The following is a 14946-nucleotide window of genomic DNA, read 5'->3' on the forward strand; positions in this document are numbered from 1 at the left end:
ATAACCTAAGCTTCAAACCGGAGAACATAACACATCGTTCTTATTTTTATCCGGTAACGGATGAGTCGAACTCTCTAAAGGAGTGACAAGGAGACGCCTTTGAAAAAGCAAGTGAGAGACGAGGACTCGACCGGACCTCTGAGATATAGATAAGGAGTGAATCGCCACAAACCATTCAAACATCAGATTGAGAAGCAAACGGATGAAGGATCAAAATAGAGAACAGCCAAAGAAAACAACGACAAAGGAGATAAGGTGCATGCAACTTGAGGACAAACCACCACCATTGATCTTGCAGATCCATGATATCGAAGAAAATTAACTTAAAACAGACCAAGAACAGATCAGAAAATGGAGCTTATCACCATCAGAATCAACATGCAATCCATCCGATGAAAACTAAAAGAGAAACAGAACATAGAACAAAAAATGAAACCCAACTCCGGTTCTGTGAAAGCAGCCAGAGCCGGTGAAAAAAGATGAAAGCTTTGAGAATCTTCTAGATTTATGAACATAGTAACATTAAAATACGAGAAGCATTTCTATCATACATACAACAACACTCATGTGTTGAACTCATAGATATTTAGATAACATACAGAGAGAGGCATGCCATGGAAACTTAAACAGCTAAGACTGTACAACCTCGGAGTTTATTCTTTTGCGAAATTTGTCAATAACCTCACCACACTTGCAGGGGACCCGTCAAGGCTCTCACAAATTACAACTATGGTTTTGGAAATACTTTAGGTTATATATATACACTGTATAATCAGAATCTTTGGCAAAGATATGAACCGAAGAGATTCCAACAAGCTTTCTTCCTTTGTTTGATTCGTGCAACACGTGTCGGTGTCGGTTCTTCAATCTTGTGCAACAGATTCCACATAATGTGTATGTCTTCGTACTCGCAAGAACTCACGTCGTTTTGTAACCTCAAGAGTCCTGCAACACAAGACCATCACTCAACTATTTGCCCAAAACACCATTTTTTTAAATATGACCCATATCTTAATTTTAATCCAAAATCAAAAACAAGATTCTGAAGGTTAATCTGATATTATTAACAAATCATTATCAAAGAGTCTCTTTAGCTTAATAAAACAGAGACAAACAGAGTCCTAAGCTGTCGGAGAAGGGAGGGTGGAGGGAGGATGGGAGCTTACCACTGTGGCGTAATCCAACGCGAACGGTGAAACGATTCCAGATTCGCCGGGTGGGGAACGCCATCGTGTTCCACCATTCTCTCCATCTGAGGCCGGTCATTTGAGAGAAAAGAAGAGAGAGAGAGAGAGAGACTGTACAACAAACCCAACTCCCAAAACTGACGTTACAACCAATAGGTTCAATTAAATAGACGGAAAGAGAGGGATGTTCTTTTATAATTGGTCTCGTATTAACGAATTAATATCAGCCGTTTCTATGTTTTATTCTAATTAAACAAAATATCGTATGAATAACTAATATTTAATAGAATTGTGCAAAGACTTTTGGGTCTTTCTCTTTCTTTGTTCGGACATCATATAATAGAAATTCAATTAAATTTCTTATCCTCTTCTATCCAATTAAATATATATATATAAATAATATTAATTTAATGAAGAAAATATTAAAATTTAATATGATTAAAAGTTACTTTTACTATAAGTGAAGATTTGGAATTAATACGATACTAGGTGTTTTGCCCGCGATGCGGGCTTAAACATTTTCATAATTTTTGAAAAGTTTTTTGTACACTATATTCATTATATTAAAATAAATCTTAAAATAAATTAATATTATATTTTTAATTATATAATTAAAAAAATATTTGATTAATATTTAATTATATAATTTATGTTTTAACTTATTACTAAAATACATTTTTAGATAACAATACAATTTATGTATAGAAAATATATTTTTTAATTATATTTTTAGATTTTGGATAATTTAATATTCTATTTTAGTTATATAATTAATAATTTTATTTGATTAATATTTAGTTATATAATTCATGTTTTAACTTTTTATATATAATTCATGTTTTTAAGTTTTTACTTAAAAGACTTTTTCACATAACAATACAATATATGCATAAGTTATCTCTTTTTAAATTATATTTTCAGATTTTAGATAATTCTTACTATTCTTAATATTAATCAATTATCTAATCAAAATCAATTAAAATTTTGTTTTTATTTTTTAATTTATTTATATAAAAAAATTCATTAAGGGTATTATAGATATTAACCGTTCTAACTTTCAACGTGAGAGTTCGATTCCAAAAATTTATTTCGCAGATAATAGTATAGATCTAGACTTTAGCGAAAACACCTAAAATTTAAGTGATTTCAAAAACAATCAAAAAATATGGTACATGTTTTGAACCAGGCCTACTTTAATAAACTAGTAGTTTAAAATGGTTTCAGTTATTTATTTTATAGGTGAGGAAGTTAAATGCTTGCAAGAGAAAAGTAGGAGAGGTGGCCAACTTGCTGAACTAACTTCGCCTTTATGCTTTTGGCATGCTGATGTCATAAACCTCAATTAGATTTGCGCCACGTATCGGAGAATCAATATGGGCCCTTCTTCGAGTGCTTATGATTACGACGTTTATATAAAACTGTCGGTAGGGATTGTCCCCACGTGGAAATCTACTGGTGGCTTCTGATTTCAAAATTGTTGGTTATTTATTCATTTTCGGTGGAGAAATGGAGGAAAACAAATATCTAATGTTTTTTTCTAAATCAGCAAATATCTCGTGTTCAAATTTTGTTAAAGTAAAAGACAAAAGACATCACATAAATTTTTAGTAATTGTTTATTTCTTTGGCCACCATTGAAGAGGATGCTTTATTTGAAAGCAAAATGACCTAAAACATGGCATAAGTTACATATTAATAGTTTATGGTGTCACATAAATTACATATAGAACTCGTACTGGACTAATAAAACGAAAATTAACAAAGCAAAAACAAGTAAATAATCTTTTGCGCGAAGCCGTAGAAATTTTGATGACTGCAACGAGCACGAACCGAAGACTTCCTAGATCGCTTCAGGGAACATCCTAGACTCCGATTGAGTGAGTGAATCATGCAGCAAATTCCATTTTGCCGAGCACAAGTAAGTTTACTCCTACGGGTGACTTATTTTTCAAAATAGAAGACGAACTATAGTTAAGGAAAGCGATTATAAAAAAACGTATCCTCAATTTCAAGTAAAAGTCCACTTTGAATCTATATAAATATAGGCTTAGATCGTCAAAGAGTTCACAACTTCCATACAAGACCTTATGATGAACTACAATGTCTTCAGCTTGTGTTTCTGACAAATGAATCTATTTTTCAACTATGCAATCGCCATATTTTCATATTATAAAAATTTAACATAAACTCACAGCTTAGTTCTAACTATCTTTTGATAGGAAGAATTAAAAATCAAAATCTTCAAAGAACTACCTGCACGGTGAAGGTACTGATGATAATGATAGTTTATGAGAGGTTCTTTGTACAAATGTCTTACTATTTTGACCAAGTAAGATACCAAATAAGCTATGTTTTTAGGGTTTTTTTTGTCGATATCAGTGAAACTTCTGGAACCATTTAAATCCATAATCTCCCTCGCCCTGTAAACAAATCCTCAAATGAGGTGTAACACTAATGCCACTAGACTATTATGTACACTTATTTGAGCATTTAAAACTGAAGGTCATTACTGGGAAGTTTTGACTTTGGGAGGAGTGTTGATAACTTTAAATAGTAGAGAATGGGATGGAGAGAAACAGAAGATGGTGGAGAAGTTTTCGCTTGATGGATCTTCTAAACTTGCTGATAAATTGATACTTGGATCAAGATGCAAAACTTTTGTTGCATTGCAGATACCAAAAAGAAAACCAATTATACTTGTACTATTATTTGATGTTTGATTCAAAGGTTCAATATAATAAAGAGAATGCGATTGTGCTTGGTCAAGAAAAGTCATTCTTGTCATTGTTCAGCTGTCTGCTTTCGTCTGGTTTGCCATATACGTCAAATATATCGTCCATATATATGCACACGAGCTATTCATCAATGGCTGCAACCAAAAGATTACACGATCAAGGTGAGAAACTTCTCAAATCATCACACACAATGAAAAACAAACGTAATACGATAGGTACCTGGAGATGAACGGGCACATACTTGAATGTCACAAAATCACAGACTGGCCAATACAAAAGTCCATTTTTCAATGTAGGCAGAAGATCCCGCTTCAATCTTGCCAAAATTTCCTCAGAATTTTCACCTTAATATGCCAGAACAAAGCTCATGACCAAATTGGAAACAGAGAATAATACTTCATAAACAAACCCATATAAAGCTTATGAGATGTGTAATACTACCTTGTAAAGCAGCATTATAGGAATAGAAGACCGTGTTGCTAAAAGGTCCGAAAAGAGCCTGCCCCATCATTATTTTCTTAACGGTTGTCAACACATCACGCTTTGGCAGTATTCTAGAAAGATAACTGAACCAAAGATGCTGTGACGGCCCGAGAAATATCAACCCAAAGCTAGCCATTCTGGCTGTTCTTATCAGGTCATAAGAACCAGATGGCTTCATCGTGATCATCTGCGATACAAGAAAGGAAGACCAAAAGGGGAGTTTATAAGCACCACAACACACACACCCAAAACTTCTCAGCCTTTAGAGATAAAGAACTCACACTACAGTCGCACATATCAAAGAACCACGGTTAAGAACACAGACTGAACAAAACAACACGTTCGAAAATCACACCAACCAAACCCAAAAAAAAAAAAAACTAAATGACCAGATGATATAATATCTTATGGAAATTGGAATGCTTTAAAGGGTCTCTCACCAAACATAAGATGGTGAAGTGAAGCAGCTAAACTTTATACTGTAGCAAAGTTTCTTACACTAATTAGACATTCATCTAGTTTCACCCTTTTAACCTAAAATACACAATTAATACTCCAATCATTTATTAACCAAATCTCACCATTAATTACATTCATCCTCCATTAAACCTAAAATTCACAATTAAGTATCTCTCACCTGAGAAGTGAGATCGGCGGCCATATAAATGAGGGAAGTAGTAACACTCTTAGTGATGAAAGGGTGCGACTCCACTTTTTTCAAATACCACCGTAGAAACGCTGGTTGTTTCGAAGAAGAAACATTCGTCGATAGGTTTCGCGACACGAACAAGACACGAGGGATTACGAACCTCCCGGCCTTGCGGAGGTGGTGAACGGATCGTCCCATGATCGGACCCGAGAACACAGTTTTTGAGAGCGCATCGTTGATTCCTCCGTGCAGAGAACGGTAACCGGAGAATGGAGGCGAGTATAGACGTTTGCTCAAGGCAATGATGTTCATCACTAATGAATGATCTCCGGTGATTTTGTTAGTGGCGGCAGCAGCTCCAGACAGCCTTTGACGCTGTTTCTCTCTTTGTGTTCCCCTTAAAACGGCAGCGTAGCGTCCTGGCTCGTATATTAGAACGACGCAATGTGCTTTGGCAGAACCAATCAACGACAAGATGTTTACTTTACAATACCATTTAGTTCTAGAACCGATTTTCTTTTCCAAATAGTATATTGAACTAAACCTAAGCCAAGTTCCTAAGGATTAGAGACAAATTCATTAATCTGAACCTTAAGTAACTCGAATCCAAGAATTTTTTTACATTAAAAATTGAGAAATTCTTTAAGGTAGCATTCTTTAAATTTTTGTCATGAAAATAGTATTTCAATGAAAAAATGACCAAAAGAAGTTTTATTAAATGGTAAAAATACATTTTCACCTTAAGATTAACTAACCTAGACTTAGAATTTATAGTTAAGAAGTGGAGTTTTGGAAATAGGGTTTTAAATTTTAAAAAATAAATATTAAAACTTTTAAAATAAAAAAGATTATTTTGATCATTTTTTTTTTGAAAATTATTTTTGTGACAAAAACTTAGAAAAATACTATTCGAAAGAATTGCCCTTAAATTTTTTGAACTAAAGTTAAACCAAACCTGAATTTTGTATAAACCAAAGTAAATAAATAAATATATTATTTAATTAACTGATATAAAATAAAGCATAATTTTTTACCCCCAACAAATACATTTAGAAATAATATAATTACAAAAATATAGTTATTAATCCAAATTCAAATAAAATAAAATCAAATCGAACCTGAATCTTAATTGTTAAACCGAATAAAACCTATTTTCCTAAACCAAACGCAAACGTTATTATGGGAAAAGTAAACCGAACGCAATAAAATTCGTTGGTTTGGAATCTGGATAAATGAAACCAAACGCAAACGTTATTACTCTTTTTTATTTTATTTTAATATATAAGGACCGATCTGCAAATTACCAGTCGAGATTTTTTTTTTTTTTTTTTTTGTCAAACGTCGAGATTTGTTCATCTACCTTTTCTCCCGGCGTTTTGCTTATATCCTTTCGTGGGCGTTGGAGCTTTATTATTAAAAAAATCAATGGATCCTTCAATTTTCAAGCTCCTCGAAGAAGACGAGGTTAGGTTCCTTTTATATAAATCTCGTGTGTGGTGGTGAATTTGAATCGGGGCGTGTGTTGGTAGGATGAATCGATGCATTCGGGAGCTGATGTAGACGCCTTCCAGGCCGCTCTTAATCGAGATATTGAAGGTTCCGCTTCACTCCCCACTGGTAACCCTTTCAATTACTAGTTGAATTTTGAAACCCAAAGACTTGATCCAGATAGGGTTATTGGATACCTAGAGAAGCTTTATCGGGTAGCTAGCACATGTTCTTGTTCACGCCATTAAAGAAAGACTAGAGTTCTTTTAGGCCTTTTTGCTTGTTGAGTCATTAAATATCTGATTAATGGAGGTTGATGCTGTTTCTAGTGCAAGGCAACAGCCAGTCTCCCACTGAACAGTTTACCACATGGACTAATGGTATCCGAGATTCTACTATCAATCTCCATACCCAGATGAAGGAGCAACTACAAGGATCACGTGTAGAAAATCAACACCAACGCGCAGATGAATCTCATTCGCAAGACCTCCTCCACCAAGCAGGTCAGCGCTGGGAGAATCCTTCACAGGTGCCCCACCCAACGGAAAAGAATCTTACTGGTAATCAAGTGAGTGAATCTCAGTATTCAAAGCTGCAAAAGATGAGTAGCCAACAAGCTCGCGGTGTGGAACAGCCTGTTAACCCTATCAACCGCAACCCTAAGCAAGTTCCATTTGCTGCTTTGCTTCCTACCTTAATATCCCAACTCGATAAAGACAGAGCTATGCAGCTCCGTACCCTTTATTCTAGACTTAAAGTATGTCTTATCTGCGAAAATCACTTGGCGTTCTGTTCCAAAGCTTTTTCATTTTCATTGAGTCCCCTCCTCGTACTTGTTTGCAGAAAAATGAAATCCCCAAAGAGGGGTTCACACGACATGTGAAGGAGATTGTAGGTGATCAGATGCTTAGGATGGCAGTTAGTAAACTACAGCAGGTAACATCTTTTTTGCGAATGTAATACATTTTGGCTTTGTCCGTTTGAAATCTTCTGCATTGCAATGGAGAATAAATTATTGCTTTTATTTGCTTGAATGCACAAAGAATGGTCAGCGAACCATTGGATTATGTACTTCTATTAAGAGGAATAAAGTATATCTTTAGCCTTTTTAAGCCAAATTCCGGTTGTTATCCTTCAAGATATTGTTTAGTGAAAAGATTTCAGTGAATGTCACAATATTTTTTTTTGCATCTCTTGGCCTCTTTTGCAAAATCCTTCACTTTGTATAAGCTTCACCAAACATATCTAGTTTGGCAAAACCTTATTTTCCTTGATTTTTGATGACAACGCAATGTAAAGATTAAATTTTTCACAGTATATTATCTTCCCTTAGGGTATCAGACTTGCGCCTGGGATGATTAATCATATGGTTTTACTGACTTGCGTTTGTCCCACATTCTTTTATACGGGATTTTTACTTGAGTTCCTGATAGTTTTGGTGTTTTTCCTTTTTGCATAAGGATTAACTTTTTCATGTTTTTTTTTTCTTTTTTCTTTTTGGTTTAGGTTTAAGGTTTTTTCCTTTTTTACGTTAGATTTATTATTGGTTGCTCCTTGGCCTACTATATAAGGGGTCTCTTATGATCAATAAGAAATTATGTTAAATTCTTCTTTATTTGTAATCTGTGCTCACTGATTCAGGTGGGTTTAAACCAGGGAAAAATGGGAATTCAAGCTCCTACTGGTATTTTAATTATTCACTAATGCATTCTTACTTTCACTTTCGCGAGTATCATAAAACTTCTATGCTTCTCGTAGACAAGACTTTTACCGGATTTAATCTCTTTAATCGCAGAAATCAATAATAAAAAATCTGAGTCTGATCCTCGTGGAGTCGTCCTCCTTAACCAACTTCCGCCGTCAACAGGCAGTTCAGTTCCTGTGCAGGGATTTACAAATCATCCTCAGCATAACCAGATGCAGCGCCCACCAAGTTCGTTTCCTATGTATACCAGCTCTGGTAGTTTTCACTCATTCCCGGGTCCAAGCACCAATGTTTCTGGTTCCTCGTTGAGACCACACCTTCATGATTCCCATATGAGACATGTGGCACTTAACCAGGCCGTGGGATCAACTGGTCTTGGAGCACCTTCCCAGTCTACCACAAACATGATGACTGCGCCCAAGTTTGAGAGACCAGCTTCTGTAAATGATCCTAGTAGGGTTCAAGGCGGCGCTACTTCACACTTCCAGAACAGCTCATCGTTGCCTCTAAATTCTGTACCTAGTCAAGGATCATCACTGTCCCATGTGAAGCAAGAATCAGTTGAACAAAGTTTTGAACAGAATAAGGCAGCCCCAGGGACTTCGAAGGAGGATTTAGAGAAGGAGTCCTGTAGAATGGTTTTATCCGCACCTAGCAATATTGACGCTAACACATCAGTAAGAGAACTTAATAACTTATTTTATATATTAGATTTCTGATGAGAAAAGTATTTTTCAAATTCTCTCTGTTTGCCTCTTCTTTTTGAGCTTTTAGGGCAACCTTGGTTCTTTAAAAGACTTGCATATTTTCCTTGGTATTTTCAACAATCTTGGCATCTATCTTGAATTTTTTGTGTGTCCATCAGATGAATGCTCGTGGTCCGTTGGGTACGTCACAAGCAGGATTTAATGCTAGGATGCCACCCAAAAAGCCAACTGTCGGTCAGAAGAAACCACTGGAGACATTAGGTTCTTCACCGCCACCACCAAGGTAATTGAGCTGCTGCCTTGATCTTCCACTAAGGGTTTGAAAGAGGGGTTATTTACAGCTTTTCCTAAAACACTCGTTTTCTTTAGCCATTTAAAATTATACACAGTTAAGAGTTTTCTTTATGTTACAGCTTAAAGAACTTTTCTCTTTTTTTTTGGTTCCCAAATGTAAAATTATAACCAATGTTGTGTTGCATGGATCAACTTGCAGCAAGAAGCAAAAAGTGGTGCAGAATTCTATGGATCAAAGTATCGAACAGCTCAATGATGTCACTGCAGTCAGTGGTGTCAATCTCAGGGTGAGCTTTGTGTTTCCTGACAGCTTCAGTTTTCACTTTAAATCTGGTTGTGTAGTACTGAATTTTGCTGTCTGCATTGATTTTAGGAAGAGGAAGAACAATTATTTTCCGGGGGCAAGGAGGATAGTCGTGTTTCTGAAGCATCTCGTAGAGTTGTGCACGAAGAGGAAGAAAGATTAATTTTGCAGAAAAGTCCACTGCATAAAATGCTGGCAGAAATAAGTTGGGATACTTCCTTTTTTAGCTCTTACATTCTAGGTTGATGAATCACTTGGCGAAGAAACTTATATATGTTCTTTCATATCTGGCAGTGGCGAAAGTTGGGCTAAAGCAAATAAGCAATGATGTTGAACGGTGCTTGTCTTTGGTACAACTTCGTGTGTATATTGTTTGCATACAGTACTTGTGTTTTTTCTTTTGTACCCTTTTCTGATGCATTTGCGCTCTCAGTGTGTGGAGGAAAGGATGCGAGGACTATTATCTCATATCATTCGGTTGTCAAAGCAGGTCAGTTCTAGCTTTCTTCTACTACCTGCTTGGAACTAATCTGTTCTGAAGCTAATAGTGTTTCTGCAGCGGGTTGATACTGAGAAATCTAGACACCGGACCTTTATCACGTCTGATATTCGGCTACAAATCAACGAAATGAACCACAAAATGAAAGAGGAATGGGAAAAGAAACAGGCTGAAGCAGAAAAACTTAAGAAATCAAGCGAGGTATGTTCTGAGCTCATCATTATCTATGTTCTTGGTTTTACTATATTGCATACAGACATTGTAAAGTGTTTTTATTTTTGGTTACTGATGCAGAGTGAAGAAGGTGATGGTGGAGTGGATAGTGAGAAGGAGAAAGAAGACAACCGTTCAAAGGGTTTGAAGGTATGGAGAAATTTAACAAAATACAATTTGTTGCCACATTGTATTTTTACCTTTTGCAATGTTCGTTGAAAAGTAGTTTGGATATGTGAAAGGGAAATAAAGAGGACGACGACAAAATGAGAGCGACAGCAGCAAACGTTGCTGCTCGTGCTGCTGTAGGAGGAGATGACACGTTTTTGAAATGGCAACTAATGGCAGAAGCTCGTCAGAAGTCTGTATCCGAAACTGGAAAAGACGGGAATCAGAAAACTACTTCAGGTGGAGGAAGAAACTCCAAGGAGAGACAAGATGGTGGACGTCGGTTTTCTGGACCTGGTGAGTCAATACATTACTCTCTCCCTAAGGTAAAAGCTTCAAGGCATTGGTCTATATAATAAGCTCTGGATTCCTATTTCCAGGTGGTCGAAGATTAGGGAAGAACCAAGGTCCATCGCTTCAACCAAAAGTGGTGAGGACAATCTCGGTGAAGGATGTGGTTGCTGTCCTAGAAAGGGAGCCTCAGATGTCTAAATCCACTCTAATGTATCGATTAATTCAATAGAAACGCTTCACTGTCTCAGAATCAAATATTATTTGGTGATTACATGTATTTCGATTAGGCAGACATTACACTTATGGCCATGAAAGCGAACCATATTGATGTAGAAATCAAGTGGAATGACTAAAAATGCAAAGAGAAAGAAGAAATCAAAAGAACAAAAAAAAGAAAGCTTGGATCTTTGTTCATTCCATAAGAAGATAGGCTTTTTACAAGAATTATTACCTTCACTTTCTCAAGTGAACCGCAAAATATAAAATTTATAACCTAACCTAACCATGCTTCATGTCGGAATCTGGTCAAAATTGGGGGATTCAATACTTGTATCATAGTTTAGGCCTTTAGGGACGAACCCAAGGGAGGCTTAGAGATTTACTCTAAATGGGTGGTTTTCATAAGTTATAGGATAGATGATAGGATAATGGTAGACAATCATAAACATAAATAAGGGTTGGATTAACTTGCAACTACCTAACCTAAGAGGAAAATACTTAAATATAAGATTGCATAAACATAAATAAGGAAAATAAATGAATAGAAGTTAGATCAGGTGGCTAAGTTAACACTTATCGAATAATTATTGTCACTAGAATTTTATAGCTTTAAAGCTTTGTACGAAGTTCTTAACAATTTATTCTTTAAATTTCGTTTGCCAAAATAAATATCAGTATTGCAGCGTCTGAACTTTAGCTCTAGACAGTCTTGAGTTGTAGCCCAAGCCACCTTACTTGAATATATCGACTTTTATGACTTGTCATCAAAAGATTGTGTTTGCTAATAAACTTAATTATCTCCTTGTAGAATTGAAGCTTAGCAGTTTGGTATATCGCGACAAGACCGTGACGGTGCAAAAGGAGTAATCGTACAGGGCTTATTTCCTTTCGAGTCAAGCTCTCCAAATGGCTCTACCTGTTGTTAGTCATCCGTTATGGTATCACTTCAATAACGCTGTCCCCACAGTCCGTTCACGCAACCTTCCCAAAGTAAGGAGTCTGATTAGAATAAGAAGCACGTCTATGACAGCTCAGCCGCGATACCGTTTATGACACTTCGTTTTTGACAGCCTAACCTTGACAGCCGTTCATAGAAACCACAACAGTTTTCTTAGATGGTAGAATTAATTCGGTCCTTAGAACGCGCGAGTCATCAACCCAGTCGGGTACATATTTTGGTCTGGAGCCTCAGAGATATAATCACAAACTTTTAGTGCATCATAGTCGCCATGACTTATTATTCTTATTTATACTTCCGGTAAGAAATTAAATTATAAACATATAGAGTTTAGTCCAAATAATATACGAAAACTCGTGAAATTGTCTACACTAAACGATACATACAAGTAATAGAATGATCACGCGGACCTCAATGTGGTTTTGTGGTCCTCTCCACCATCTGTGGTTTACACCTTTCCCATTTAACTTCTTCACATAAATAAATACTCATTTCCACTTAATCCAATGGCAGCAAACACAAAGTAGTATTTTAACCCAAGAAAAGAAAACAATGTTGTACTTACACGAACCAAAAATATAATAAAAATACGAATTCAAATATAGTTTTTATACGATTTCACAGTAAATTTCCAGAACAATGAAGGCGTGATCTTATTATATATATATATATACGAACAGATCTTTTCATACTATAATAATATACTAGAAGAAAACTCACTTTGGAAAACTTTTCACACTAATATTAGTCGGAAAGAATAATCCAAACTTACACCAAAGACTGCTGATAATACAAGAACATATAATAATTTGACGATTGTGCTAATGCCCTTGTTTTGTCACCATCCAGTTTAAACTCGCATATTATATTTCATGTTGTTGAATAAAAAAAGATTACTACTCTGGAGATAAACTCCTAAACATTCTGATACTAATCTTTGTAATTTGAAACCAAAATGAAAAAAATAAAACTTGCTTATGAGATAAGTGTAGCATACATAGATTCATCAGTCCAAGCGATCAGGTTTCTTCCTTTCCTTCTTCTTCCGGGGTTCTTCTGTTATCGTGGATAAGCCTAGAAAAAAATGAATTTATCTCATCAAATTTTTTTTTTTTCTATGTAGGAAAGATCAGAATTTTTTTTTTTATTCCTATACGCATAAGAAACTGAAAATAAAATTATTTTACCCATAATAAATTGAAAATACCATGAATTTTGTCCTTGAGCATCATCTTTCGAAGCCTTGTTGCTCTAGCCTCTTCAAACAGACACGTTGACTCTATCTGTTTGCTGATCATTTGAGCAGCATAGTAAGGGATTTTGCCACGAAAGGACCGGACATTAACGAACATGATACAGTCCATCAAGCTTTCTCTTGAAAGCCCTTTGATGTCATAAGCTCTTGACCTTGTCCAGAGACTCTTACCATGCGTATTCACAGGTTCAGACAAGCAAAGAGCTCTTGTGCAATCACTTATGGCTGCGTCTGCATCTCCGATAAGTAAGTAACACTCTCCTCTATCGCTAAATAGACTCATTCTCTTTCTCCTAAGTTTCAAAGGGCATAATCCTATTGCTTCGTTGTAGCATTTAATAGCTCCCTCTATGTCTCCTACACAAAGAAATTGATTTGCTTGCTTCTTAATCAAATTCACAACTACACTAGCCTCTGCCAACCTTTCTTGATTATCTCCCTCTATAAGCTTTCTCTCCCTCTTTCTCCTCTCTAATTTAATCCTCCATATTTCTTTCAAAGCCTTTTGGGCCTTGTATGTGTAAGCATAACCTTTCTTTTTATTGTTATCCATTAGAAGAACCCTAGTTATTCTATCACCTAGGTTTGGTCTATCATTAAGAGCTTTAAGCTCAACTAGGTCTACTAGATAAAACAATGATGTCTCTAAGACTTTGTACCTTGTTTCTTGGTCTTTGAGCAGAAGCAATAGACAATCTACACCCATGTATTGCCAATCATCAGAAGACCGGGAGAGGTTGCATAGGCTCAATATCATTTCTCTGGAATTTGAAACATGTCCTCGCCCTTGTTTGCTATAACATAGAATCCGGATTAGCCCGATGCTCGCAGGAGAAGTGTGGTTAACCAATCCACCCCACATTTGGCTAAGCTCCTTGAGAAAGTTTTTGTTGCAAATAAGAGAAATAGACATTTGCTTGTAGGCAAAGCAACTGAGTAAATGAAGTGACCAGCACTGGAGTTGGCTTGCCCATTCCTCAGCTTTTCTGTCTTCCATCTCTAACCCTCCAAGTCCTCTTGTCAGCAAGTCACAATGATATCTCACTCTTCCTTCTCTTTCTTGAACACTCACAAACGCTTCGTACACAACATATACACATGTCGTTGCAATGTCCATGGCTAATCTCACCACTTCATCCTCGTAAGCAGCCACTGCCTCAAACGTCCTCTCGTAGCTCGCTAAGTGGCCTAACGCCCTAACCACCACTCTTTGCTCGACCCAACTCATTTTCCCTCTCATAAGCTCCACTAATGGAGCTATGACACCGGACTCCACAGCTTTCACAGCAAAGTCAGGCTTCTTCATGGTGTAAGATCCAATGATATGAGCTGCGTAGTATGGAACATACACATTTTGACCAGTCATTACCCATTCCGCATCCTCAAGACTTTTCTTCAACAACTTTGCCATGCACTCGAAGACCCCCAGAGACGGTAACTCGGGGTTCCCGGGGTCGGCCATGGCGAATCTCCAGATGAAACTGAGTGTGAGAGCGAGCTCTGTGTCGTCTCTTGTCATGTGCATATCACTAAGAGATAACTCTAACCATGCTTTTCTAAGACAAGGGTCTTTTTCTTCCATGACACAAAAGAAACAACACGGTCTGAAGCCGACAACAGCGTGGGACCTCCTGGCCATCTTGTTTGTACCCTTGCAAGAGAAGTGGTCCATGATAGATCTGTGATTTTGTTGATGTTTTGGCTGTTTTTTTCTGATTAAAGAAGGTTTAATACAAAAAGGTGAAATAGGGTTTGTATGTGATCCAGGTGGATGCAGATCAAAGTGGGA

General features: G+C 36.5%; 4 protein-coding genes and 1 long non-coding RNA gene across 7 annotated transcripts; 2 read left to right on the plus strand and 3 right to left on the minus strand.

Annotated features, from left to right (window-relative positions):
• Positions 1-502: 502 nt before the first annotated feature.
• LOC103827990 lies at positions 503-1413 on the minus strand. Its single transcript, XM_009103559.3, has 2 exons — positions 1167-1413; positions 503-945 (listed from the first exon to the last, which is right to left on the minus strand). The coding sequence occupies exons 1-2, from the start codon at positions 1264-1266 to the stop codon at positions 773-775; spliced, it is 273 nt and encodes a 90-aa protein (XP_009101807.1). The 5' UTR covers positions 1267-1413; the 3' UTR covers positions 503-772.
• A 642-nt stretch (positions 1414-2055) lies between these two features.
• On the plus strand, positions 2056-3862 carry LOC117125898. The gene is made up of 2 exons (XR_004448369.1): positions 2056-2959; positions 3163-3862. It is a non-coding gene; the product is annotated as an uncharacterized LOC117125898 (long non-coding RNA).
• Positions 3831-6204, minus strand: LOC103827991 (protein SYM1). Its single transcript, XM_009103560.3, has 4 exons — positions 5042-6204; positions 4363-4591; positions 4141-4265; positions 3831-4055 (listed from the first exon to the last, which is right to left on the minus strand). Exons 1-4 carry the CDS (start codon positions 5363-5365, stop codon positions 3975-3977), a joined length of 759 nt encoding a protein of 252 aa, XP_009101808.1. The 5' UTR covers positions 5366-6204; the 3' UTR covers positions 3831-3974.
• A 195-nt stretch (positions 6205-6399) lies between these two features.
• On the plus strand, positions 6400-11100 carry LOC103827992 (transcription initiation factor TFIID subunit 4b). Of its 3 annotated transcripts, none has more exons than XM_009103561.3 (15): positions 6400-6517; positions 6583-6670; positions 6871-7298; positions 7385-7477; positions 8183-8225; positions 8337-8923; positions 9112-9236; positions 9447-9534; positions 9621-9756; positions 9846-9901; positions 9985-10041; positions 10111-10251; positions 10345-10413; positions 10506-10728; positions 10812-11100. In XM_009103561.3, exons 1-15 carry the CDS (start codon positions 6479-6481, stop codon positions 10952-10954), a joined length of 2316 nt encoding a protein of 771 aa, XP_009101809.1. In that variant the 5' UTR covers positions 6400-6478; the 3' UTR covers positions 10955-11100. The 3 variants fall into 3 exon arrangements, with proteins under 3 accessions (XP_009101809.1, XP_009101811.1, XP_018515353.1); XM_009103563.3 differs by having other exon boundaries at positions 6583-6649; XM_018659837.2 differs by lacking the exon at positions 10812-11100 and having other exon boundaries at positions 10490-10728.
• A 1589-nt stretch (positions 11101-12689) lies between these two features.
• Positions 12690-14931, minus strand: LOC103827993. The gene is made up of 2 exons (XM_009103564.3): positions 13110-14931; positions 12690-12976 (listed from the first exon to the last, which is right to left on the minus strand). Exons 1-2 carry the CDS (start codon positions 14827-14829, stop codon positions 12909-12911), a joined length of 1788 nt encoding a protein of 595 aa, XP_009101812.1. The 5' UTR covers positions 14830-14931; the 3' UTR covers positions 12690-12908.
• Positions 14932-14946: the final 15 nt, after the last annotated feature.

This window comes from Brassica rapa, chromosome A06 (genome assembly GCF_000309985.2).
Source record: "Brassica rapa cultivar Chiifu-401-42 chromosome A06, CAAS_Brap_v3.01, whole genome shotgun sequence".
NCBI classification, from domain to species: Eukaryota; Viridiplantae; Streptophyta; class Magnoliopsida; order Brassicales; family Brassicaceae; genus Brassica; species Brassica rapa.